This window comes from Antedon mediterranea, chromosome 7 (genome assembly GCF_964355755.1).
Source record: "Antedon mediterranea chromosome 7, ecAntMedi1.1, whole genome shotgun sequence".
NCBI classification, from domain to species: Eukaryota; Metazoa; Echinodermata; class Crinoidea; order Comatulida; family Antedonidae; genus Antedon; species Antedon mediterranea.
The window spans coordinates 27,548,857-27,576,568 of record NC_092676.1 but is presented as its reverse complement, the minus strand read 5'-3'; the positions used below and the strand labels follow the sequence as shown (position 1 = coordinate 27,576,568).

Here is a 27,712-nt window from a genome sequence, read left to right as displayed (position 1 = left end):
AATAATGTTACGTGTTTTGTACACGCGTTAATTTTCTGTCTTTCAGTGGTTTCAACGAAAATTAATTCTCAAATTTTCTTTTGATTTAATGACGAGAACGATAAAGAAATTCTGAGAAACTTTCTGTTAAAACTGCAAACATAACGTTATCATGGTCACGTTCTTTTAAAATAAAAATCAATATTAGTAAATATTAATTTATAAAATATATATCAGCCAATTTTAAATTGATTGATTGATTCATATAGTTTGTATGGAATATTCTTGGGATTCTTCATCGCCGGCCGACTTGTGGTATTCCTCCGCGTCACGAATGACGAATCCTAAGCGAGAAAAAAAAGTGAGCACAGAACCGTAATTCATCCTTATAGTGAATTTAACAAAGTAAGCCAGCATTCTAGTTTCAGTGAGAACGGAGAGAGCGTTGTGGTAGAAAGCGGTGTATGTGTGTGGAGGATAATATATCGGGTTTATAGGTTGTTATTATTAAGTGTTCTCTGTTATACAATTTAATTTTCGTTTTACCAATGGCGTATGAAGAGGAACGGTCGCCGGGCTCTGTCCGTTTACAAAGAAAGATTACATTACTAAATGGTATCACGATTATTGTTGGCGGAATCATCGGATCTGGAATTTTTATCTCACCAAAAGCTGTGTTCATGCATAGTGGGTCTATAGGATTAACATTATTAGTATGGACAATAGCTGGCCTGGGGTCGCTCGTGGGCGCGCTTTGCTACGCGGAACTGGGCACGACTATCATGAAGTCTGGCGGTGATTACGCGTACATTAAAGAGGCATGGGGACCAATGCTAGCGTTTTTGTTTCTTTGGGTAAATGTGCTCGTTCTACAACCGTCTTTATTGGCCATATTAGCTCTGACTTTTGCTGATTATATTGTGTATCCGTTTTATCCTGATCCGACCTGTCACCCACCACAGGCGAGTCTCTTCCTCACAGCGATATCGTGTTTAGGTATGTATACTGCAAACTTTTACAATTATAGTCTACCTTATATAATACTATCTAAACAATACGTTTTTAGGCTTATAATATTAAGTAACTAAGCAATACAAAGATGATTTTACAAAAATGTTATCTCGTAAAAAACAAAACTGTATCATTGTGTGCGTTACCGTATTAATCAATAGGCCACCTTATCATTATTATTAATCAACATATCAGATTCAGTCATAATTTATAATCTTAATATTTTATATAGTTTTATATTATAGGCCTATTTATTTATTTTAAGTCCTGTATCTAACTATTACTCAAGCAATCAATCAATACTCAATTAAGCCAACCGAGTGTGTCAAACAGTCTTGTGAAAATACCGACGTATTAATATTAGAACATACTTGAGATAATCAAAAGTTTTTATCATCAAAATTATTTTATACAAAATATGGATAATATTAATATAAGTATGAAACTTATTTAGGCTTCATTCAAAGGAACAAAAAAAAGCATGAATTTTTGGAATAAAATGCTGTGGGGTTTACTAGAATGTTATAATTTGTAGTATATTTGGTTTTATTTTGTTATTTGTATATTTCAATCAAGATACAAAAGTAACATTTAAACAGTTTTTTTACGTTGTGAATTTTAAGTAAATGTAACACAATTCTTATATCGCTGTATTTCACTGTTCAGAAATACAGATCATTGTTGTATTTGCTATTACTCATTTTATTACTTGTTAAAATGTCTTTATTGCTGGGGCGTCGATAATAATTCATTACAAAGCATTGGACACATTTCACAGGGATAATATTGTAACATGGATATATAATTAAGGAAAACATAAAATGTACAGAAAACAGCATAATTTTTTTTTGTAAATATACGTAGGCCAACATATAGGAAATGTAGATTAGTAGAATGTAGAAGAAAAATAATAATCGATCTCTGGTACTAAAATGAATTTGAATAACTCAAACAAAAAGAAAATATAATAAGTAGGTCTATTAATATCACTGAATTATTATATAGATGTATTATTCACCAGGTTGTTTTTTCAAATTTCAATTTGAACGACTAAACTTTTCATCTACCAATATTTTTTTCAACGCAGATTATTTATGAATTAATTTCACAAATAAACATGAAATAGTACTATTTCAATTTGACATTGATTTAGCTAAAATAGATTCAAAACATTATATTTGTAAATAATATTTGAATTGTATAGACACGCTTCGTCATATCAGAACCAAAACATCAAAACAATACAATATTTTTATGCTCGTTAGTAACTATTCATTTCAAATTTTATTTGTTATAATAGTACAAAAGGAAAACTTCCAAACACCTCATTAATTCTACTTAAGACGCGAATATTAAAGATATTTTATTTGGAAATGTTTGAAAAAAAGATCATTAAATTTAAGCATGGAGGAAACAATAAGTAAGACTAAGGAGAGAAGGGAAATGTGGTAACTAAAATTGGTAAATAAGAGAAAGATTGAAAGAAAATGAAAGTTCAAAAATCTATAGACTGTCATTTATTTTTGGTTAAGTCAAGATCTTTTTAATTAATCGTTTGCTTAAAGATCAAGGTCTTTTTGCTTTTGCTTAAGTCAAAATAGTTGGGATGTGCTTAGTGAAATCCGAAGCTTTAAATATCAAACAAGTTCTTTGTAACTTTTTTTTCTCTTTCGTGGGTTTAGCCCACTTTTATTCATTATTCCATTATATGGTTAAAAGAGATATCTTTTTTAAAACATAGCAATTATATTTAAAAGATATCCAGTTATTTGTAACTTATGAAATAACTTCTCCATTTAATATTTAGGAAAAAGGGAAATTAGATATGCTTAAGTTATTTTAAAACTGACTTCTCATTGACTGACGCTGATTATTGTTGCTATTAAGTAATTTTCATAAATCTATCCATTGGAGGAGAGTTTATAGTAAGTTTTTGGCACATTTTATGATATTAATCTAATGTAAATTACTGAAATATTATAGGTAATTACTTATATGTAAAGCTTTTTTAAAGATAGTATATTTAGGTCGTATGCAACTACTTTTCAAGTCTTATTAAATTACTATTTAACAACATAATTGGGTTTCTAGTTTCCTTTGTAATTTTCAGTTTGATGAATAATAATACGTCCAATTTTACTCATTATGTCATAGTTTTCTGTAATTGACTGCCGAAATGTAATGTAAAACTTTAATAGCCTTGTAATTAAGTTAATTAACATTGTGTTTTACACCTTTCCTTAATAAATAATAACCTGCTCTTCCGGTAACACGTACGAACCTCATAAAAATTGGAACAATGTATCGTATCCGACTATTTGTCAGTGAGTGTAAATCAAATATAGGAAAGTAAACGGTTGATATGACCATAAAATGTGACTGTCAAATACCCCAGTATGTTTTACTTTTAGAACAATAAAAAGAGCTTAGGATCATACAAGTTATTTATCAATATTTATAAGAACTTGCGTGACATTGTCTCAAGTATGTATTAAATCAAATCTCTAAACTACCTACTGATTCAAAATGATTTAGCACATCACGTCGGCCTGGCTAGCCTACTGAATTGTGTGCGGTGTTTACACCGGTGTAAATCTCGTATAGGCCTACTCATGTCTAGCCCAGGCCTAAGTTGAAAATTATTTATTTACCAGTAATATGGTAAAGAAATAAGAATGAATTCAATTGGTGATTCATAATTCATTTAGGTCTATATAGATATTAGGAAAATTACTCAAGGTGTTTGTGTGGTACAATAAAATACGATAGTCTCTGTATTATCAACTTGCTAATTGCTAAAACACGGAGGGAAGAATTAAAAATAGGTTACTAATCTAATCATAACTTTCCATTTGCACAATATAACGAGTTCAAATAATAGAACTTGAAATAATTTGCTTCCGAGACGAGACGAAGTTAGGCCTACACACTTCAGTGTCGTCTGACAAAATATAACATAATAATTAATGCTAGGCCTACTGTCAGTTTTTCCTAGGCCTACCTGCATTTTTAAAAAAGCACAATTTAGAAATGTGCACGTAAAATGCATTACGTTTTATACAATATGTCATAAACAGGAAGGATAAAAGTAAACAATTTCAAAAAGTAGAAATGGAAATGAGTTTATAATTAGATTGGAGTGGACATAAATCACCAGAGGTACGCGGGCCTGGACGCCAAATTCAAGTAGGCCTACTGTATTTTGGTCATGGATACATCTTGTTTTGAAAGGAGTACCTCTTCTTACGCTCTGTCTACAAAACTTTATTTCATTTCATTTATTTATTTATTCGACCAATAAACATATACAGAACAAAAACAAAGCACAATGGTCAGGAGCAACTAAAGCAAAACAATTAGTATAACTCAGTCAGTCAGTTGCCCCTTAAAAAACATCCAAATATAAAATACACAAAATATTACACCAAAGTAGGCCTAAAACATGTTAAAAAAATGTTCTGTGCTCATATGGACATTTTTTTTTTCATATGGACGATGATGATTTCATATCACTACCATATTTGGGAATATCAGTACCATATTTGGACACATCACACTTTTTTTCAACTAGGCCTAGATTGATAGTGTGACCAAAGTCTCATCAGCATCTCAGAGGCAGCATTTTGTAAAAGAGTCGACACTCAAGAGGTGCAGTTACAGAAAGTTACTTTTACTAATTTTACTGCTGTTTATTGTATCTATTCAAATACAGGGGCCTAAAAATTAACTTAATGTTTGCAAGACTTACTAAAACCAAGTTTGGTCGTAAATCTTAAGTCTAAAATCACTCTCTTCTGTGGTCACATTACGTAATTTATTGCGAATCAACTGTCATCTGGTTGAAATTAAACTTGTTTTTTTCTTTCAATTTGCCATATTATTATATTTTAAATAATGTATTCTTTTATAAAATGTAAACTATTATTAATTTTAATTATTTCAATGATTTATGCATCGTTGAAATAAAACTTTATAGAACTTACGTCCAGTCAATCTTTAACAAATATAGTTTAGTCAATTAAGCAACGAGTATTGCTGGTATTTAGATATATGCTTGTAAGTAACATTCATTATTTCTCATATATTATTTTTTTTAATTAATGTTATTGTTTATATAATACATAAACAAAAGGAAAAACTTGGATATTTGGATATAATTGTTATATAAGTTACCGTAGATATCACGATATAATGAACTTTATACTTTGTTTGGTTTAAATGGTTTAATTAAATGAACACTAACACGATAATGCATACTATTTAAAATTTAGATCTATAGAAATGTGGCACTGAATTCTATAAAAGGTAGCCCTACAAAAACTTGTTTGTTGAAAGAAAGTAGCAAGCAAGAAAAAGCTAGATATATAGATATAGACATTTTGATCCATGTAATCGCTACCGTATAACAACTTAATTGAATAGTTACAGATGGAATGGAGCGTAGGCCTACATCAATATGAAGAATGTAAAAGCTATTTTAATAAACAAATCAGGACCCATCAAAATATAACATCATATCTAGGTCATGTGGGAAACATTAATAAATGTTGTGAACCTGAAACATATGAAAACCTAATGGCTAGGTGAAGCATTTGCTAGACAAAAATAGGCCAAGGACTTTGGTAAATGTGCTCAACTTAAAAAATAATAAGGCTGAAAGGTCGGATAATTTACCTCGTTCATTGAAATGTAATAGTTTATTAAGTTGCGGCTCTTTGTCTTGTTACACGAATCGGTTGCGATGGTAGGTGAGGTGTTCTTCAGAAATTTGGGCTAAATTTTTTAATGTAAATTGAAACAAGCAATATTGTTAAGCTTTGTCTACACTATCAAACTTAAATATGTGATAAAATATGAACATGATGATGTCACATCACTACCATATGATCGCTACCATATTTGGGCACATCACACTTTGTTTTTGTCAAACTAGTTTGATAGTGTAGACAGAGATTTATGTTTGATGAAAGTCACTAAATAGAATAAATCTATATTATCATATAGTTTTCTTTTACCTTATAAGGGAGATACACAACTAATTCAGTTTTGAATTAATTTAATTGTTTGTTTAACATTTTCAAGTATTTACATATAAGTTGAAACTCAACAAATAAAATTAACTCATAAACGATATATTCCCAATTTAAGTAAAATATTACGGAAACTATTTCTCTAAAATTAGATTAAAATTTGAATTGAAAATATATAAAATGGTTACTATAAAAGCTTGCAGATGACGTCATTCTTCGGATGTAAGTGATGTTTTCAATATTACCAATTAGGAAAATGGTTCAGAAAATGTATTCATAATTTATGAATACATAAATGCAATTATAAATGACGATTAAAGAATAGTTTGATAAAATAATCGGCGGCGTTACTGAAGTATCAACTTGACTTTTTAAAGAAAAACACAATAAAAAATGTAACCTACTAACTGTACACAACAGGCGCCAACATCAGCCATGCTGGATTGTTTACATCGAACGAGTGTTTTACCATTGTCATCACAAACAAGAAAAATGGTATCTATTTATAGAAACACAGGTATATTATTGTGATGAAAGAAGCTGAACTATAAATGCTTTTTTAGGATAGAATTTGAACTTGGGTTTTCCTGAATCTATTCATTTTCATAAGTTTCTCCTTGGTTTTTTCTTGATATAGGCCTATAATAATATATGTATGATGTATAGATTCGAAATAAAAACAAACAAACAAATAAACTGCTACAACCAAATAATCGTTTCTTCGCTGGTGATGATATACATTTAATCGCAATATTCTAAATAAATTTCTTCTCTTCTATTAAATTAAATATTTATTTTATGTATTTAATTGTATTTAAATTAAGTATTTTTATCATTTTCCCACTTTGATGAGCTTGACGTTATACGGTGAAACCGTAATGTAGATTGTTTAAAACTTTATTCTGTTTGTTCGTCATTTAATAGCCGTATAGACCAAGTTTACAACATTTTAATATAATAATGAAAATGCGATACCTAAATCATCAGACACATATAATTAAACCATATTAACCAATTCATGAAATTCATTGAAACGGGAAAAACGGAAAGATGGCGAGGTATTCTTAACAACGGCAATATGAAAACAAATTATATTTTGAATACAATTATGAATGAAACACTTCCGGAAAGTGACGTCACGTTGTAAAATATATCCACTTGTATGGTGAACTTTTGCTCTCTAAGACCCACATAAAATGGAATAAATTCCACACCAGCTGCTTACATTTCGAAGCAATAGCGAGAAAACTAGAAATTCTTTTGTATAAATGCTATTCTACAGGGGAATAATAATGACTTGCTTACACATTTCCCAGTAAGTATTAAGTGTAATGATTATGAATTACCATAATTAATACAAGTTACTCATATTTGCGATTAAGACAAAAAAAACAGCATCAGTAGGTCGGATATTTTATGAATTAATAACAATTTATTAAATCCATTGTTCGTATGTTTTCTGTCTTTGAAGAAACTCTATTTCTCATGTACTAAATTTTGTGAGGTGGAGAAGATGAAGATGGAGATGTTCTTGAAATAGTGGTGAAATGGGCTTAATTAAGAAATATAATTGACAGTTATTTTTTAAAATAAAATGTTGCAAAAGTGTATTGTTATTTAAGTAAGTTGTTTCATTCCAAAGTTAACAATAACTGTGTCCATGAAATCAATTTACTCCTGTTAGGCCTATAGGCCTACACAAAAATTATGAATACAAAATAAATGAAGATTTAGTTTTTAATTGGCAAATATCGTAATGTTATATCAAAGTGTTCAATTATTCGTATTGTCTGTCATTTATTGGCCGTGCTACTTTTATTCCATTCCATCAAATTTACCACTCAACTTTTGAATTTTTTTTTTTTTGCCAAAACCCATAATTACTGAACTTCCGTGGGTGACAAGTCAAAGAGAATTACGATCACAGTCGTAAAATTCACACATGTGTCATTTAATGTGTTAAATATGTTATGATCTCCGACAGAATAAAGTAAATTGTTAATTAATAAAAGGGTATTTAATAAGTGAATTGACAGGGTTGTACTATGGAGAAACACCTCCGAACACTGACATCAGTTGACCTTGGCCCTGACTTGGAATCATTGACAGTTTAAAAAGCGTTAACCCCTTATAGAGGTTCACTATAGAGCATTCCCCCAGTAAAACTACTTTAAACAGATTAAATTTAATCGAATAAAAATATCACTGGGGGAAAGTAAAATGCCATTGTACCGGTATGTTTTGAAAAAATCTACGGATTCCGATAATTTAGTTTATCTTACGTAGGTACCCATTTATGTTCATTGTAGAAAGCACCAACATATTTATGAGTTGTTTTGCGTAAAGTAAATGTAAGTTATATTGTTTTAATTATGCTGTGAAATAAAGTGAAGAAAAACAACAGGAACACATAAACATTAAACAATAGTTACACCGCCGTTTGTCGATTAATATTAAACCTTCACCTCACATTTGAAAAGAATCCGGCAAATTAAAGTTTTAACCCCAGATCCATTGAATTGTGGCTGACCCGACCTATAACCAACTTGGCCCACCTACCGACCTAATGAAATTCGAACAGTCGCCCTATGCAATTGTAATTCTTGGCCTGATTTCGAATTTGATGAAAATTGCTATTGAAGATTGAATGTTACAGACAAACAAAAAAATGCTGATAATATTAGTGGGTTTAACCTTCGTGGCGGTTACCAACTCAATTTGAACTAAAATTGTTATAAAATAACATTACGAATGTCATTGGGATACATTGTTTAGCGACGATCAACGTGGGGGATCTCAATAAACTAGTTAAAATAGAATGTTATATTTTAAATAAGAACAGCACGTAATATTTTAGAACATTGACCTACTAGAATGTTCTTGGTATAATACACAGGTGAGCTTTTAACAATGACATTACAAAAATATTATATTTTTAAAAAATAAAGGAAACAAGATTCCTAAAATATTTTTTTAAAAAATGCGCAGAACTAAAAAAAAGATGTGCAGGCTCATAAATAAAAGATTCCTAAAATATAAAAAAATAATAATAATACGCAGAAGAAAAATGCGCAGAACTAAATAAAAAAAGATGCGCAGACATAAGAAAAGGATTCTTAAAACAATAAAAAAAAATGATTACGCCGAAGCAAAATGCAGATAACTAAATAAAAAGATGCCCAAACATATATAAAAAGATGCCAAAACTTTTAATAAAAAGATGCGTAAACATTTGTTAAAAAGTTAAGCAGATGACAAAAAAATGCGCAGACATTACAAAAAAGGGATGAGCAGAAAAAAATGCAAAATGAAGTATTGGCATGGGAATGATGTCGTCTGCTAGACTGTTTCTGTGTGGCGCATCCATCCCATTATATATTTTGATAAAGTAAATCAACCGTAAAACGAGAAGTTTACTTTCCTGAAAGGAATGAATTGATGTTGAAAATAATTTATTTGCCATAACTAATAGTTCTAGAAATGGATGTCAAACTGTTTTCAGATGATGTTTCTGTTTAATCAAAAGGTTTTCAACTGGCCCTAATTTATTATCTTTCGACGAGTGGGGACGAAGTGTTTATGTGATGTCAGATGCAGAACAGATTCGCCAAAACTCGATACAGATCAGTAAAATGGTATGGGGCGCCATACGCAGCACGTGTAATGTCTTCAAAAACGTAAAGCGACAGATATATGGCACGTTTGCTGCGTATGGCGCCCCATACACAATTCAAATCTAACATTCAACGGACCTAACTTTGCATGTTTTATGACCAGAATTGTTTGTTTTATAACTGTATAAATACATGTCGTTCCAAACCAACAATAATACCAAAATCAACAGAATTATAATTGTTTTAATCCGTTCATTTTAAGCGGGAACATTTACATTAATATTGTCTGATAAAAGCAGACAGTCAAATGTCATCGGCTTCTACAATAATACCACAAAATTAAATTAGGTTAAACGTAATGTTTATTCTTGGTCGTCTGTATGCCTCCGAGTAGTCACCCAGGAACCGTGTGAAATGGGTTAACGCAAGGGGGAAATCCTTTTTTAGGTTAATTTGTTTTAGGTTAATTTATTGGGATTCAAGGGATTCGTTGCTATAAAACCGTGCAATCACGTTCAGTCGATATTTATCCGCCATATTATGTGATTATTCTCGAATCTGGTTTCTAAGCTCCAGTGTGAAGGACAAACAAGACGAAATAAATGCCTAAACTATACTAACGCTTTAAAGCTCTGTCTACACTGTCAAACTTCATTTGACAAAAAATGTGATGTGCCCATATATAGACATGAAGATGTCATATCTCTACCATATTTGGACACATCACACTTTACTTTTTTTGTCAAACTTGATAGTGTAGACAAGGCTTAAGCCAATTTTTTATGAGGCGAATTTTTTTGGCGCGAATCGAAAGTGTTGACTAATGCGCATGCGTATTACTAATTTTCTACTTTTTGTGACGTGTGAAAGAAATGCGCAACCAATCAGAACTCGAGAATGTTGGGATCGCGCGAATATTTCACTAATGGAAAACAGGCTTTAGGGAATATTAAAATACTATTAAGAATATATATTACTTTTAAGAAGTCATGCTTTGGAAATATGCATTAATGATGCGTATAGGCCTCTGACTCCAAAACATTATGAAAAGTATCAATTGAGACCTGTCTGTAATTAATATTATTAGGCCTAATAGGCCTACCTTTAATATTGTACCGTATCATTGTAGGCCTAATAGTTATTATAATATAATAATTGTTGTAATGATTATATAACATATATAATTATTGAGGCTCTTCTGTTCCTCTTTTTCAATCTTTATATACGGTCAACCAACGCTATACTACTTTCTTCGCGTAAACTCCGTTGTATCAGATCCCTGAAAAAGCTCCTACCATAAAATTATTGTAAATGTATGCTTGTTTTTCCTTGGACCGTTTCAAATAAATGTGAATTAAATTGTATAAACGCCTCATCATTTATTTCCACCAATGTTCTCTTTCAGTTGTTCTTGCGACGGTGAATTCTATGAGTGTACGATGGACAACACGCGTACAAGACTTGTTCACTTTCGCCAAAATGTCCGTGTTGGCTGTCATTATTATCACAGGATTAGTACGGCTCGGAAAAGGTACATTCATCATGTTTTTTCTTTAAAGTTCTGTCTACACTATCAAACTAGTTTGACAAAAACGTGTGATGTGTCCAAGTATGGTAGTGTTATACCCAATATGGTAGTGATATGACATCATCATCATCATCCATATATGGGCATATCCCCTTTTTTTTGTCACAGCATAAAGTTTGATAGTGTAGACAGAGCTTGAGTAAGGTAAAGTACGGTATGGTGAAAACGATTTATATAATTTTGTTTGCGCCTGAAGTGTTCTTTAAAACAGAAACGGTTTGGAAAAGATTTTAGAAATGTAATTTTAAAATGATAGTGATATTTTCTGTATTCATAAAATTATATCAAGATTAAGTTGGATTAACATGGATTAAAGTTGAAACACACTCAAAATATTAGTACGACGAAAAGAGGATTAATTTCAAATAAAATAGTTTGTTTATTGCAAACATCTTTCCACCTTTCTTGCTTCGCTTCCTCCTTGAGACACAGAGGAGTATTTTCTATATATTGACACTTGTATTAATTGGTAATCAATATAAGAACATCATCCTAAGATGAGGTCACACATGGGCTTAAGTACCTGTTTCCACTTTTGATAATTCATAAATAATAAGCTTTTCCTTGAGAGGGTTTGGACGATTATGCGTACTTTATACAGCTTAATACTGTTTTCAAAAGATCGTGAAGATCATACAGGAATTTCAATTTTACAGGCCTCGAAGATATTTCTTCTCTTATTAAACACCCATGATGATACTAAATGTCCTTCCAATTAAGACCTCTAATGTAAGACCACACCAATTGAAGGAATTGTCAAATTTATAGACTCTAAAACTCTGGAAATTTCTCTAATTAGGCCTAACAATTCAGCATTATATTATAGTGCTCCATAACTCCAAAATATATTGTAGATAGAGCGAATTTTCGGTTTTTTGTTTGTTTGTACGTTTGTAGATATGGATGAACTTCTTCCGAAATAAAAAGAAATTGATTGATTGATTGATTGATTATGCTGAAAGATCGAACCACAAAGTGACATCTATATATATATATATTTTTTTTATTCTTTCGCTACGGTATTTTAAAGAACATCCAGATAACCAAAAAGTACAAAGACTACTTAAGCATCTTTTTATGTATTTCTTTGTATTGTAATTGTAGGATACACAGACCAATTTGAGAATGCATTCGACACCACTCCCAATGCCAACGGAGGAGGAAGCATCACTATTGCATTTTATGCAGGATTTTTTGCTTATGGTGGCTGGTAAGATAATACAGATTGAATACAATTACAATGGTATATAAGTTAAAACAACAAATTAAACAAAAACGATCGAGAAAAATAATTTATCTAAGTATTGAAACACAAGTTCAGTACATTGATTTAATTATAGCAAAACTTAAATCAAAATCAGAGAAGAGAGTTAAATTGTAATTTAACTCTTCCCTGATTGAGTACTTTAATTGAATTTTAAAATCAAAGATAGGTCTATTATAAATAATTCGGTAGTAAGTCAAAGATGCGCAATGTATGACTGTAAACATCCGGTGATTGGTTGATGCGTACAACTTTTGTTATCTATTTATTATCTACACTAAACACACTGATTGCCAGGAATGAACTCTATGGAACGCCGAAAGGGCAAATCAAAAGTACACTCCACACAGATCACTGGTTTACCTTTTGTCGGTTGGTTCAAAGACGGGTTAATAAAAATGACGCAGTAATTGATTGGTGTTCTTATCTTTTCACTGTGTGTTTATTCAGGCACGCTAAACATAACGCCGTAAACATTGTCTTCATTATAACTTCTCTCTTGAGAATTAAGAATATTATTGAAGTCGGAAATAAAATATTTTCATACCGTCTAAAATACAATTAGACCCAGGTGTGTCTGAGTCTTAAACGAAGATGTATTTGATCTGTATACTGTAACTCTGACATCTTCCGGAAATCATTTCGATGTTCTACACAAGGGGGCCATGGTGTTAACTAGCCCGAGTGGTGTGTTGGTTTTTTTGCACAGCGACAACGTATAACCTAACCCCAGGGCCTCGTTTGTTGACCACGTTTTACTAATGATGTAGCCACCTTAATCTTCACCCAATAAACAGTCTTACCGGCTCATCAAACATGTAAACAATTATGATTTTAAATCAATGTTTTACGGCGATTATAATCTAGTTGTTTACATTTTTCTTTGAACGACCTCTGACCTGTAAACTATAAATAATAACATTCAGACATATTTTACGTTTTGTATTGATCCTGGTAAGCCAGTCTATATCTAAAAAAATGTTTCTACTTCATTTGGCAAAAAGTAGCGCGCAGTCTACCAGTTTTCTAGTTAATTTCCAGACGTTACCGGTAGCGTAATAGTCTTGGGCTTAATTTAGTGATCTTTTACAGACTTTTGGGCCTAAAATTATTCAGTTTAACAGCGGTCAATCCAGGCCCGTTGCTTATGGGGCTCGTTTTGTTGGCCCATGAGTCTGTTTAAATAAATCATATACTATTAAATATGTCTGTTCAAAATGTAACTTTGAGCTTTTTTATTTATTTTAATTTAATTTAGATACTCCTTAAATAGTTATTCCCAATTTAATTTATAATTTCTTTAAAGTAGCCCGTATATCCATTCAGTCAGTTAACTATATTTGTCAAATAGGCCTCCGTCTTTGAAAAACGTATGGCAGCTAGATTTGTTGTACACAACCCGCCAGGTTAGAGTCTAAGGTGGTCAATTTGTCACTTTTGTGTCGCTCTAATTCGCATGATGGTGTATAAAGTTTAAGAGGGTTTTTGTGAATTTCCTCACCTAAGCCCCACACTTCAGGGAACATGGAGAGGTTGACATGAGTTGTGAATAACACGCAACACTCTTACACGCATCCTCATATACACCGGGGGTCCTCCTAATAGGTCGTCGTCTATTCATCGAGACAGAAATTTCTCACAATGTAATAACCTAATTCTGGTATCGTTTTTTGGATACACGCAGTGGTCTTGTTATTGATATTGGAACAAAATCTCACCCAAACAAACATAAAATTGAACTTAACTTTTTTGAACGAAATAGGTAACTACCACCGATTGATAATTCTATAGACACGGCTAAGTTGTCGTAACTGTATCACTATGATTATTGTTTTATTCAAATTAGCTTATTAGGCCTACCACAGTCAGTCCCATCAGACAATATGAGAGGGATAGTATGTATGTATGTGCAGGGTTGTTTGAGGGTATATGATTGGTAGCACAGATTGTGAATCAGTTGCTAAAGCTTGGTTCCCACCAGTAAGCAACGCAACAACCTACGCACAATTCAACGCAAGTGAGTTGACCAATCACAAGCGACAGTTCGAATAATCCATCGCTGATTGGTCAATTTTCGTCGCGCTTACGTCATTGCGTTGCGTCCCGTGGGAACTAAACTTAAATACGATCATATAAAAGTAATTTATTTCACAAATTTGTAAGGCAAGGAAACCCCAAACAGATGCTAAAAAAGTTGGGACATTAACAGACAATAAAAATAACTACGATCTAAATATTTGTTATTTAAGTCTCAATTATTACAATCAAAGAAATCTGTAACACTGGTTGAAGCTAAATTTTTCAGTTTCAACGTTTTTTGCCCAAATTTAAGAATAGAATAAATATAACGAAACTTATGGAGTACGGTAATGACTAAACTCCCCGCGGCGGGCACTGGTTCGTAAACGTGCTCTCAGCAGCGCTACTTGTTGAGGTAACCAAAAAGTGTCTGTTCAGCATCTCAACCAACCTCTTTCAATAAAAAAGATTCAAACAGTCGTACACATTTCTTTTTAATGATAGACAACTTGCCAAAACATATATAATTTTACCAAAAAAAACAAAAAATAAATAATAAAAAATCAATAAAAGCATTTTAAGGCTGAAAATCAATAATATTGGGGAATTGTTTTCTGAGAAAACATCTATTGACCGAATCCGTAGTTTGGTAGTCCATAGCCTTAAGCTTTGTCTACACTATCAAACTATTTTGAAAATTGTGCCCAAATATGGTAGTGAAATGGCATCATCGTGTCCATATATAGGCACATCATATTTGTTTGTTACATAAAGTTTGATACGGTAGTGAAGACAAAGCTTAATGGAGTAAAGAATCTATTTTGTTCTTTGGAGAAATTTGTAAGTGGTTCTGTGTTTACACTGAATAATATATTTCAGTGCAGTGTGCTGTATATACGTTGCGGTTATTTAATTAATCCTATCTTTTCAAACGCCAACATATTTCCATCATAGAGATAGAAAACCTATAGACCACTATGCCTCATTGTTGCGATTCAGTTTATATGGTACAGTAATAACGAAAGTTATCAAAAACTGTCAAATGTTTTAATCTTTCCCTCAGGCAATTATAAAAAATCTTTGACGTGGTGCCAATAATATATAAATCTGTGTATTTATTATAGTTTCTAAAGACATGATCCGCCTGTTTCATAAGTGGGTAATCCAAGTGGTTTAAAGGAGATCATCATTTGTTGAGTAATTCTTTTCTAATAAATATTTCATATTATATATATTTGAATTAGTTCGTAAAGCGTTTATAATATGACACTAAGTTTTTGGTGCGTGCTTAACAATCCGTGGGTCGTGGTTCAAATCCTACTTAGGGTTAGAACATCAAAGTTTTCTGAGAGTATACAGTACGATTACGTCAGAGTAGGGCAAAACATCTGACCAATAAACACGCTGTAACACAAAGTTACTCCGGTGTCTACACTATGTCAAACTTTATATGTGACAACAAATGTGATGTGCCCAAATATAGACATGATGGTGTTATATCACTACCATATTTGGACATATCACTATCAAAATTCAAGATTGAAGATTCATATCATGTGCTTAAATATTATTTTGGCACATGATACCTTTTTTGCCAAACTAGTTAGTAGACAGAGCTTTAAACAATTTTCATTAATAATAGTGACATTTATTAAACTCGTTACCCACCGACAAACGACTGTAAATCTTTTTATTTTCAGGTTTGGATTATTAATTGGGAAAACCGCGAAACGTAGGGTGCGTGAATAACTGCTTTACGAGTTTTTTGATATCTTTATTTTCCGGATATTAGATTTAAACGATTAATATAAAAATAACCCTTATTTTGAGATATGCAACGCCTAAGGGGACATATATCGGAAACGAATAGACAAATGCCAACAGACTCCATGAAAATCAAAGCACTGGACCCAAACGTACATTTACTGGGGGTTTGAAATTCAAACTAATTTGATAGTGTATAGACAGAGCTTTATATGAATTGTATTTTGAACGATTCTTGACTTTATAAAATCTAAATCTCAGAGAATGAAACGAGCTTTTACAGAGAATTGATATTTTAAATCGATATATAAATTACACTCATTACACAGGCATTATGCATTTAATATGTTTTGTTTGATGTTTGTATAGAGTCACAATAGGTATACATTTATGTTCATGAGCAGACGCGATTTTCTCTTTTATGTTCATTCATACTAAATATTCAATACACTACACTATTTCTAATTCATTAAGCCTATAACTAAAATGCATGCATTTGCTTTATATTTGACAGGAACTCATTGAATTTTCTTACTGAAGAGATGAAAGACCCACATAGGTGAGTAGGTTCACCCGGGGGACCCAGACAAATAAATGCGTTGACCTTCCTTCTTTACAAACTACAGTACGCACATGCGCAAAAATGTTTGCGCATGTGCGTCTGTGCGTCACTTCCAATTCGCTGATTCTTCTCGCATGTTGGCCTACCTTGTGATCACCTAGAACATTTTAATAAGAGGCCTCTCCACTTGACATTCTACTTCAAAAAAAGGATTGGAAGAGTTATATTTAATTTAATTTATGGGTTCAAGATGCAGACTAATCAGTTTAAGTTTAAGTTTGCGATAACCATACTAAATGCTATCTAAACAGTGAGTTTATTTACCCCTTGCTGCATGCACAGAACGAAATCTTTCCTGCCAAAAACTGAAAGTGCTACGTTGTTGATATAGCGTCTCATCATCTGAGTACTTTACCTAATTACGTCATGATCATGTTCAAACCACTCTGGTGTGTGTTTTGGAGCGCCCTGCTATGTTGTTTGAATTTATAGTATACCACCTTAGGCCTAATAAGTTCGTAAAAACTACACATTTATGGAACGAGCGCTTTAACTTTAATCAAACTTACGCGACCATAGGGAACATATCAATAACCTAACAAGTTGTTGAAAAGCACGTTGACCCTCAAATCCCCATCGTTAACACTTTGTATTTTAAGACTAATCCGCGCGTAAAAACCACTAATTTCCTTACTAGTTTAACCATAACATTCTTAATTGATTTTGGATTTTGTTTGTAAATCATAAGAAATACGAACACGGTGAAACGTTTCGGAAAGTCCCGCGGGCGGATTCTTCGTCGAATACTGACCACTAGCGACGGATGGTCAGTTGTTTCAATCAAACCAATCTTGTACTCGATGACGGATTTATTTCATTTATGAACCATATGGCGTTTGCACTCATTCCAGGCCAATAAGTAACAGTTGTTTTCTGTCGAAAACAGGACACGGACGAGAAATTCCAAGAAATTCTCTTCTACTGAGAATTGTGGGATTGCAAACGTCATTTACATTTTTACACAAGTTTTGCGCACGTCATGTGACGCGTACGATGAGTCGTGTTTGAGTGACAATGAGAACTAAATGTATTAAATACGAATGTAATTATTGTGTGCATTGTAAAACTCTTCCACACACACTCAATACCTTATGATACGACCTACAATTATACAGGTATAAATTTAAAAGAAAAGTACAATACTATAGGGCCTATATCTAATCTATATACACAATGAAATAATTTTAGTCAAATTGAAATTGGTTTACTTTAAGCTCTGTCTACACAATCAAACGTTGTGACAATAACAATTGATATAGGACACGATGATGTCACAATAATTCCATAGTTGGTTAACAACAATTTTTTATAATAATGAAAATAAAAGTGGTGTTTACGCCACAAAAGAGTAAAAAAACTACCATAGTTAGGCACATCACACTTTTTTTGGTCAAACTAATTTGACAGAGCTTTAGGCCTACAAATTAATAATACAAACGAGGTTATATCACACATTCATTCATCACGAAATTAAACAATAACATTTATTACAGTGAATTTCGAGGGCATTAACCGTTTGTTCTACGTCATTTTTATATATAGGCCCCTATTATTTGGGTATGACAATAATGGTTGAATAACCCTATGTCTAATTAGTCTAGTTTTGGTTTGTATCTGGATATATCACTATGACCGTGAACAAGTCCCAAAGGCATTTGTAGAAATAGGACATTGCTTTGCTGGCTCGTGCTGGGGAAACTGTTATTATTACACATGACAAAGAAGGATGACAATAAACACAGAAATCATTCAAAATAATTTTACTGTTAATACAAATTTCATATTCTATCGGGCCTGGAAATTCGAAAGATCATAATGAACTTTGGTGTTTTTTTCTCTTGTATGCGATACAATTTTACTGTTAAAATTTTATTTTCTATCGGGCCGGCCTGGAAGTTCGAAAGCTCATTATGAACTATTTTTTCTTCTCTTTCATGCGATATTATTACTTTGATGGATGACAAGTGTCCATTGTTGTTTTCTGCCGTGGTGTTGTTGCATGGTTTTCTATATTGTGGCTTTGGCTTACGATCATTCGGCCTATGGCTATAAAAGTTGCGAGGTTTCGTTTTAATTGATTTTTACAATTCATAAATGTGTGCCACTGCCCAGCACCATCGGGATGCCGTGTAGTGATCCATTTATTTATTTTTTCTTCAGAAAATAACGAATTAAGGTCTGTTTTTGTCGGATCATTGCATCAATTCCACCCTTTAAGAATCAACCAAGGCCTAATAAAGCAAGGAAAATAAAACTGAAAAAGCAAACAAAAACTTACTATAGGCCTCCTAAAGTAAATAAAGCAGGTGAACATTATCATGTAGTGGTACCCCTTAAACCGTATTTATTATAATCCTATCAAAACTCGCGCGTATTATAAACGAACGCGTACTAACGACGTGTGCGTATTATAAACGACCGCGTATTATCGACGCGCGCGTATTATCGACGAGCGCGTGGAAAAGTTGATTAAAAAATGGTAGGCCTACTACTTTTGTATCCACGCATCAAATTTTGGTCAAAGTGACTTATTTTAAATTACAATCAAACAATACTATTATTATACCCTATTATTAATTCATTACTTTTAAAACCTGTTTGTTATTCTTACCGGTTTCAGACAGGGTAGCTCAAATCGGCTTGAAGGCAATTGCGGTTTTTCATTTTAAGAATACGCATATAGACCTAAGCTATAGATTTTTAAATAGTTATTATCAACGAATAGTAACCCATGGAGATATGAATAGGTATATACGATAGTCAATAGAAAATTTTAAGTGTTTATGTGCTGGGTAGTTCTTCTGGAGAAAGTTAAGCCACTGAAAAATGGAACATGAAAATACTATGTAAATCTGTACGATAGAATGTTACCCGATTCGTCTGAATGTATTCATTAGTTTATTATTACAATTAATTTTATTTATATTAATACCGGCATGTTCACACGCGAACAATGTTAATCTTCCATGCGCGTAGGCGTTGTCTATTGAATGTATAGTCTTCATAACACGTGGTTTCTTTAATGTTTTTCGTGATGTGTTATGTGTCATGCATTACTTATACCGTCTGATAAGAAAGCGGAAATCATTAAATCATAGCTATTAGCAAAACAGATTAACCTTAAAAGCAGCACCACACAACATTGACTTCTTCCCGTAGGCCTACCAGTTAAGTACGTTTATTTGGCAGATGTGCTATAACATGAATGACGTCACGAAGCATGCGTGTAAAAGAAGATAATACGCCCAATTTGTACGCCGCGTCGACTGCTGTGTATCTGATCATGATAGGCCTACATCTCCCAATTTGCTTTCAGATAAGGTTATACATTCCATTATTGGAAACTCAAATAGTTACCGTTAATCTTTATAAGTTACAACTAAAAAGAGAACATACTGTACTCGAAGTAAAATAAATGTTATAGTCGAGTCTCTGTGAACATTTTAAACAAAGTATGGGACGCCGTTATTGCAGTTCATCTATTTTCATTTAAGCAGTCATAATCGCCTACTTGTATTTTGATATTCAAACATATTTTCATCTATGAATATAAATAATTTGTAAATATGGCATAAAAAAAACGTCCTACTTAATAAACCAACTCATATTTCACTTTATATTTTTAATAAGCGTTCCCAAGATAAATAAATCAGAATCGTCAATCATTGTGAGTAATGTCCAATTCGGTGATTATTCTCCCTCATTTACAATAACTGTAATTAAGCATAACTTGTATTAACGCCTCCCGTCTGAGTGGTTTTTGTCGCTAGGCGGACTGAGAACCATAAATCGTCTGGCCTAAGTCGATGCAAACGTGCCCTAAATGTCCCCGCCTTATGAGCGCACCAATTGGCGCTTGTATGTCAAATTGTCTGCCTACCTTGTTGGCACTAATAACATACTATTATAGACCTACTTTACGTACCGTTCGAATTGTGGTCAGACCATTAATTACGCTAGCGTTGGTTCGTACCCCAAGAGCGCAATTTATTTCATGACATGTTTTGTAGCATATAACTCCACAGGGTCTGATGAATGCGTGTGTTTATGTACAAGCAATAACGTTTGTATTTTACAATCAACTTTTAAAACATCTGTGAAAGTATCGGTTATCGGGTTATGTATTCTGAGTACTAGTATATATAATATTTATACTACACAAATCACTAGCACTAAGGTCCGTACTGTATTGCTAGTGAATATGGGGATTACTGTACAGTATTATGAAAATATGCTTATTGATAAAATATGATGATGATGATGATGATGATGATAACGACGATGACTACAAAGGCGACGACAACAATGACAACGACGATGACAACAATGACAACGACGACGACGAAAACGACGACGATGACGACGACAACAACAATGACAACAACAATGACAACGACGACGACAACTAAACGATGGCGATATACTAAGTGACGACAACACAATAAATAAAGAGTTTACGCCGAGTTCTCTTCTCCTTGATTACAGAAACCTTCCTCTGGCAATAATCATCTCTCTGCCTATTGTAACGGGGGTGTATGTGATGACGAACGTGGCCTACTTCTCAGTCATGACACCGCAAGAAGTGCTTCTCTCAAAAGCAGTTGCAGTTGTAAGTTGTAATTCAAGATTTCCTTTTTAGATTAACTAAAGCTTCATATGCAATTAGGAACATTCAGAAGGACTTTATTTATTATAACTAAACATTTAAATCAATGTAAACTCTATGATACATCTTTTCTTTACACCCACCCCTAACTCATATCTGGTAGCTGGAAGATATGAAGAAATGGAGACGATGTCGCCTGGTTGAGACCAAAGGGGGATGTTTATGTATTATGGGTGATGTGTACAATAGGTTAAAGATTAAACACGAATACTCTTTAGAATAAATTATTCACTGTGCTTTGTATTGCATTTTAAGAATTAAGTAATGGATATAAATATATAATAACAACATGATTAGTTGTATAGAATAATGACATAATGACTAATAAACTACTCTATAATGAGTGAGGATAATAATAATACGCTACAGCTGAACAGAATGTCTATTACTCTACCATAAGAAAAAATTGTATTTACTTATGAACATTGTGAAAGTAGGCCTACTCATAAAAAATATGAAAATTAATTTGAAAGAACAGACGCGTAATATTGTCTGTTGCGGCGTACAAACACTGATAAGAATAACCCGGTATTTGTACGCGCGCGTAAACTTAGTGTTGTTGCCTCGGAATGGCTTACGGTAGCTCTTTTATACTTAACTACTCAACAATTATTCATAAAATACAATAACTCTTTTTTCTGTCTTTTCTCAGACGTTTGGTTATAAAGTTTTAGGTTCAGCGGCTTTCTTGATCCCAGTGGGCGTGGCTTGGTCAGTGTTTGGTACGATAAATGGTGGATTTTTACTCGGCTCACGGTAAGCGTTCATATTACGTAAAACGCGTCAATTATTTAGTAAACGCGTCAGAATTTAATCAAATAATTGAACACGAATATTTTAAAGGCTATGCGAATTGTGAAAACAGCAAACACATTAGCATATTTGCTGATTTTGCGTCTCATAATTCATGAATGAAATCGATCGCATTCTATGAGATTGAAAAAAATTACCAGAATGTTCATATTTTGTTATTTAATATCAACCTTTTGTGTCTAAAACCACAACAATTACTATGCCACCTCCCACATTGATTGCTGATGAATCACATGAACAACACATTTATATCGATAATTTAATCTAACAATGACGACCAAACATTTCGTATGTGATGTTGTCCACACACGACAAAACATCAAAGCTGAGGATAAGTACCCGATACAGCTGTCCCCATGGGGTTATAATATCTAGTCCCCGGGTCAAGAGTTTACTAGACTCAGTTCTTTTTCTTCTTCTTCTTAGGTTGAATTTCGTAGCAGCCAGAGACGGCCACCTGCCAACTCTTCTTTCAATGATACACGTCAGACGAAACACGCCAATACCATCTTTGTGTTTATCGGTGAGAAATTCAATCGTGCAGAATTAAATAATATTAATAAAAATATTGGCAATATTATATTAAATTTGGTTTTAATATATTGAATTTGTGTTGAGTATCAAAAATGTATTGTCTTTCGTGAAATCCAAATATTTTGATAAATTCAATTATTTTTAATTGCTCATAACGAAAGACCAGAAAAGTAAAACATATATCAATTGTGTTTGATTTAGGCCTATTTTATAGATTTTTTTCATCGTAGACCTGTGATGTTCTCTTTTGTTGGCGCAAATGTGGAACGTACAAAGTTTGTAGTACGCATGTGCGAAACACTCTTAATCATGAAACATTTTTAGTTTAGTATTTGTTATGTATATGTTCACAAAGAATGTAAGACAATGTTTTGTCTTCGTTTTGCCGTTTTTCAATGTGTTGTGCTTTTGAAAAACTATAATTAGTGAAACATTTTACAGATTAACGGACAAACACGGTACAGGGAGGGGTATTTTTTTTCAACGCGTATTTGGGTGTGGTTTTTACTGATTCATCTTGTTTATATTCAATTTCTGTATTCTACACTGTAAAAATAGTGTTTAGATCATAAACACTATTTACATTTTCCACACGTTTAGTTTTTAAACACGAGTTACATGTTTATCGTGTTTAAAACCTAAACGTGTTTATAGCTACGTGTTGTTTACCTCAACTCGTTTAGCAGTCAACATGTCACTATTATGTTCAGTCAAAATTAGGTACGTGTTTAGCGTTGCGTGCATATGATTTTACTGTGGCGGGAAAAGGCTCCACAAATTATACACGTTTAAAACCTAAACGTGTTTTTATATTGCTCCACATGTTTAACAATCAACACGTCACTGATGTGTTGAGTTGGATACAGACTAAATGTTTAGAATGTATTTAGAACCTAAACATGTTCATACCTAAACATCTAAAGTGAGTACAAAATACAATCATGTTCTACGGTAAACACTATTTGTCTATTTAAATGAACATAATGTAAACATTAGCTCTTCTTCACAGTGTATGCTAGCAATCTGCTATCTGTTTATCAACAACATAGAACAACTCCTCACTTACTTCAGTTTTGTCACGTGGGGTTCAACTGCTGTCACCATAAGCGGACTGTTAAAACTACGATGGACAAAGCCGGACCTGGAAAGACCGTTGAGAGTAAGTGGTCTTTGTAATGATTGCCTAGAATCGAAATCGAAAATCTAGGTTCAGACTGAAGGTCAATCAAATAAATAATGGAATATAATGTAAATGATGGGTATATTTAATTTTCCATTATACAAAGTCTAAGCGTTTCATTAAGTTGATTTGAATTGTATACGCGCCCGATGAAGCCAAAATCAAATCAAATGTTTGTCATTCCATTGTGCAGGCCTACAATGACATAACCGGTATCCCAAAGGCCAATTTATACTGATGAGCCGTAGAGGTAAGCGAAAAACCGCGTATTGTCCCACATAGAATCTGTATCTATCCTGAGCGGAAACTGCCCGTCCGCTCCGCGTAGTGTGTAACTGGTCATAATGAATAAAATAATACCGTTACCGCTCATCTATGTAAATTGGCCTTGGCGTTTGTGCTGATTATTTTACGTACGGTGGGGGGAAAAAATACTACTTTAGGACAAAGTGTACACCTAGAAATTATTTTTAATCTAAACTCCATTTCTTGTAACATCATTGTATGAGTATTTGTATTTGTATTTAAATTTCAGATGAATATATTGCTGATTATCAGCTTTTTGCTTGTGTGTGTTGGTTTGGTGATTATGGGAGTTGTCGCAGCACCACTGGAAACTACTATTGGAATATGTTTCACCTTAACCGGAATTCCTGTCTATTTCACCGTTGCCGTCAAGTGGAAAAATATACCAAAATCATTTAAAAACCTCATCAGTGAGTAGGCATATACGTAATACAGTTGGCATTAGAGGCCCGGAATTTCACCTGATTCTTGGTATTGTATATATCTAAAAATATGGAATTATTCCCTGTGTATCAGACGTATTCCATGATGCAGTGTCCTTTATCATTGAATACAGCCACACGTGTGATATTGCTCCCATGATACAGGAAGAATAGTCATTAGATAGGCCTACAGAACCGAGAATCAGCAATTACCGTTTGATAGTGATTCTAAATATTTATAATAGGGGCCTAATAATATGGTGCTCTAAGGTTTTTGTTTTGTTTTTGTTTTTTTTCAGAAAAAGTGACATATTTCTTACAGAAGTTGCTCCTGGTTGTAAAGCCTGACGAGAAGTTTTGCCACTAACCGTAACGCGTTTTTACATTTGTTGACGAAGTCAAAGAAACTCTTTCCAACGTATTCAATGCTGTTGAAACGTTAAAAAAACTTTTGCGTTTAAAATGTGTTCCAGAACGCGTTACAGCTATAGAGATGTAGGCCTAACGAGAACAATGCGTTTTAAGGGCTGTAAAAAAAAAATAGCTACAATAATTACCTCCTTGTAAAATATGAATGTTTTTTGTTAAGTTTTAGCAAAGTAGTATTCTAGCATTGTTTTAACAAATATTTTTATGATAAAATATTTCAATTGTTATGACGTGTTTACTATTTTATTACAAATTGTGTTAAGATTTAAAGTTATAATACTATGTAACAGATATTTTGTAGTCGTAAACCTCAAATAAACTTAACGTATGGAGTTATCGCACTTGTAAAATTGTTATGGGAGGCCCATAGAGCCAAAATAGGCAAGTATACCATTTTTGTAAATATGGCATACGAAATTTTCAGAATGTACTAAATGTCATAAAAGCCACCCATATTCATATGGTATAGTAATGCTCCACACAATTTGTTTTCTTTACAGTAGTCTACGTAATCTCTAACGTAATAATCTTCATAAATATAGGAATTCTAAGAATCTACTTATTCATTTTCTCCTTAGTTTTTCATCAATTGATTTGTAATCACATTTTGAGCCTCATTCAAAATCGTTAAAACTTGTCTATTCAGAAATCTCCACATCTGGAAATCCAAGGGTTAGAGCCCACGACCCATTTTAATAAAGGTCACGTTTGCCATAAAGACTAAATTGACTATTTCAAATGTATAATTCAATTTGTACGAATCAAAGTAGGCCTACCCTACAGTGATTTTGACGAGTGTCTTAATATAGACATGGTTTATGTTGTAAAATTACATATACACCTTTCACCTTGTATTTTGAATTACAATCATAGGCCTACAGCCAATCGAGTACCATAATGGCGTCGTTATGAATCTCTAGTTCGTAAACTATATTTAAATTTACTGTAACTAAAACTAAAAATGTTTGGTTTTCTTCCTATTAATATTTATTTAATCATGCTAGCTAGCGCCATAGTTCTTTAGACATTTTCGGGGTGGGGGTGCAAGCCATGTAAATATAGCAGTAGGTCTATGCTTGTAGGCCTACGTTATTAGACCCCCCCTCTTTTCACCGTCCTGCTATTGAACGTAACAATTTCTATTTTCTTAGAAAACGTAGATTAGTAAACAGAGGGTGGTCGATTATAAATCCATTCAATAGTATTTTGTATTAATAAATTTACAAAAAGTGAATTATACAACGGCCAGTTTGGGGTTGCTTCCAACTCTGTGGTAGCCGATTTAATAAAAACTATTAAAATACTGTAGACACTTACCATATTCGGACAATTCTGGTACAAAAAATCCATGACGTCATTTTAAATCGAGGTATAAAGTAAATCCTTAAAATCCATGACGTCTTTAAATCGAGGTATAGAGTGAATCCTTAAAATCCATGACGTCATTTTGAATCGAGATCCAGCTCGTTAAATTAATAATAAGTCCTGAAAATCAAACATTTTGGTTGTGAATTAAAAATGATTTTTGTTTTCACTAAAATAATTGTATCAATTTGTATTATGTTCTTATTGACAGTTTGTTATTCAACAATACCCGACAGTATGTATAAAGATAGAGAATAGATAGAATACCATGACCTATTGTAATTGACGGGTCTGGTGGCAAAGAGACATGACGATGATCCATCCCGGGAGAGATTAAAAAGTCCCACTGGGAGGAGGAAAATAACTACCAAAAAAGGAGAAGAGAACAAAAATTGTCCCATTCTTCTTTAAAAAAATCTATATGTACATTTTGCAAACTATATAAAATCAACTTCCAATATTTATAGAAGGTAAACATTTTACTTTCTTGAGATAATTATTTATTATTACCAGGCTGGAAGTCATAGTATAATATGAACAAAAACACAACAGCGGGGCCTCCCTAAATAAATTCCGGGTGCAGCCAAGCTCTACTGATACCAGTAAGTAAAGTAATGAAATATGATGATATTAGAGTGTTATACTTCTAATAGGTCTATTAGGAATCGCAGGGTTCGGTCCATACTAGGCTTATGAGGACCCAACAACACTGGTATTAGGTGTTTGCTGTTTGATGTCATCACTACCATATTTAATGATATCACTATCATATTTGGGCACATCACTATCTTATTTGGACGATCACACTTTTTTGTCAAACTAGTTTGATAGTGTAGACAGTACAGAGCTGTAGAATCCAACCATTTCAAACATGCATACACGACAGAAGTGTGCCGGTGATGATGATGAAAACAAGAGTTGTTTTTAAAAATATTCTGTGGGCGAAAATATTGGACTTGAGTAGGCGTAACAGACAGTACTAAGGATTATGGCCCGCTGTTAAGCCAGGCTGCAGTACGTATGATCTTTAAACAACCTAACCTGCCTGTTAAATATCGTGTTTTAGCAGGTAATATCACTCTTGGTGGTCGGGAAGAAAATCTTAG

General features: G+C 32.9%; 1 protein-coding gene across 1 annotated transcript; it reads left to right on the top strand.

Annotated features, from left to right (window-relative positions):
• Positions 1–359: 359 nt before the first annotated feature.
• LOC140054779 (Y+L amino acid transporter 2-like) lies at positions 360–26,926 on the top strand. Its single transcript, XM_072099866.1, has 10 exons — positions 360–975; positions 11,040–11,165; positions 12,327–12,432; positions 16,784–16,828; positions 21,377–21,500; positions 22,210–22,313; positions 22,797–22,893; positions 23,914–24,063; positions 24,620–24,800; positions 25,112–26,926. Exons 1-10 carry the CDS (start codon positions 528–530, stop codon positions 25,177–25,179), a joined length of 1,449 nt encoding a protein of 482 aa, XP_071955967.1. The 5' UTR covers positions 360–527; the 3' UTR covers positions 25,180–26,926.
• The last annotated feature ends 786 nt before the right edge of the window (positions 26,927–27,712 follow it).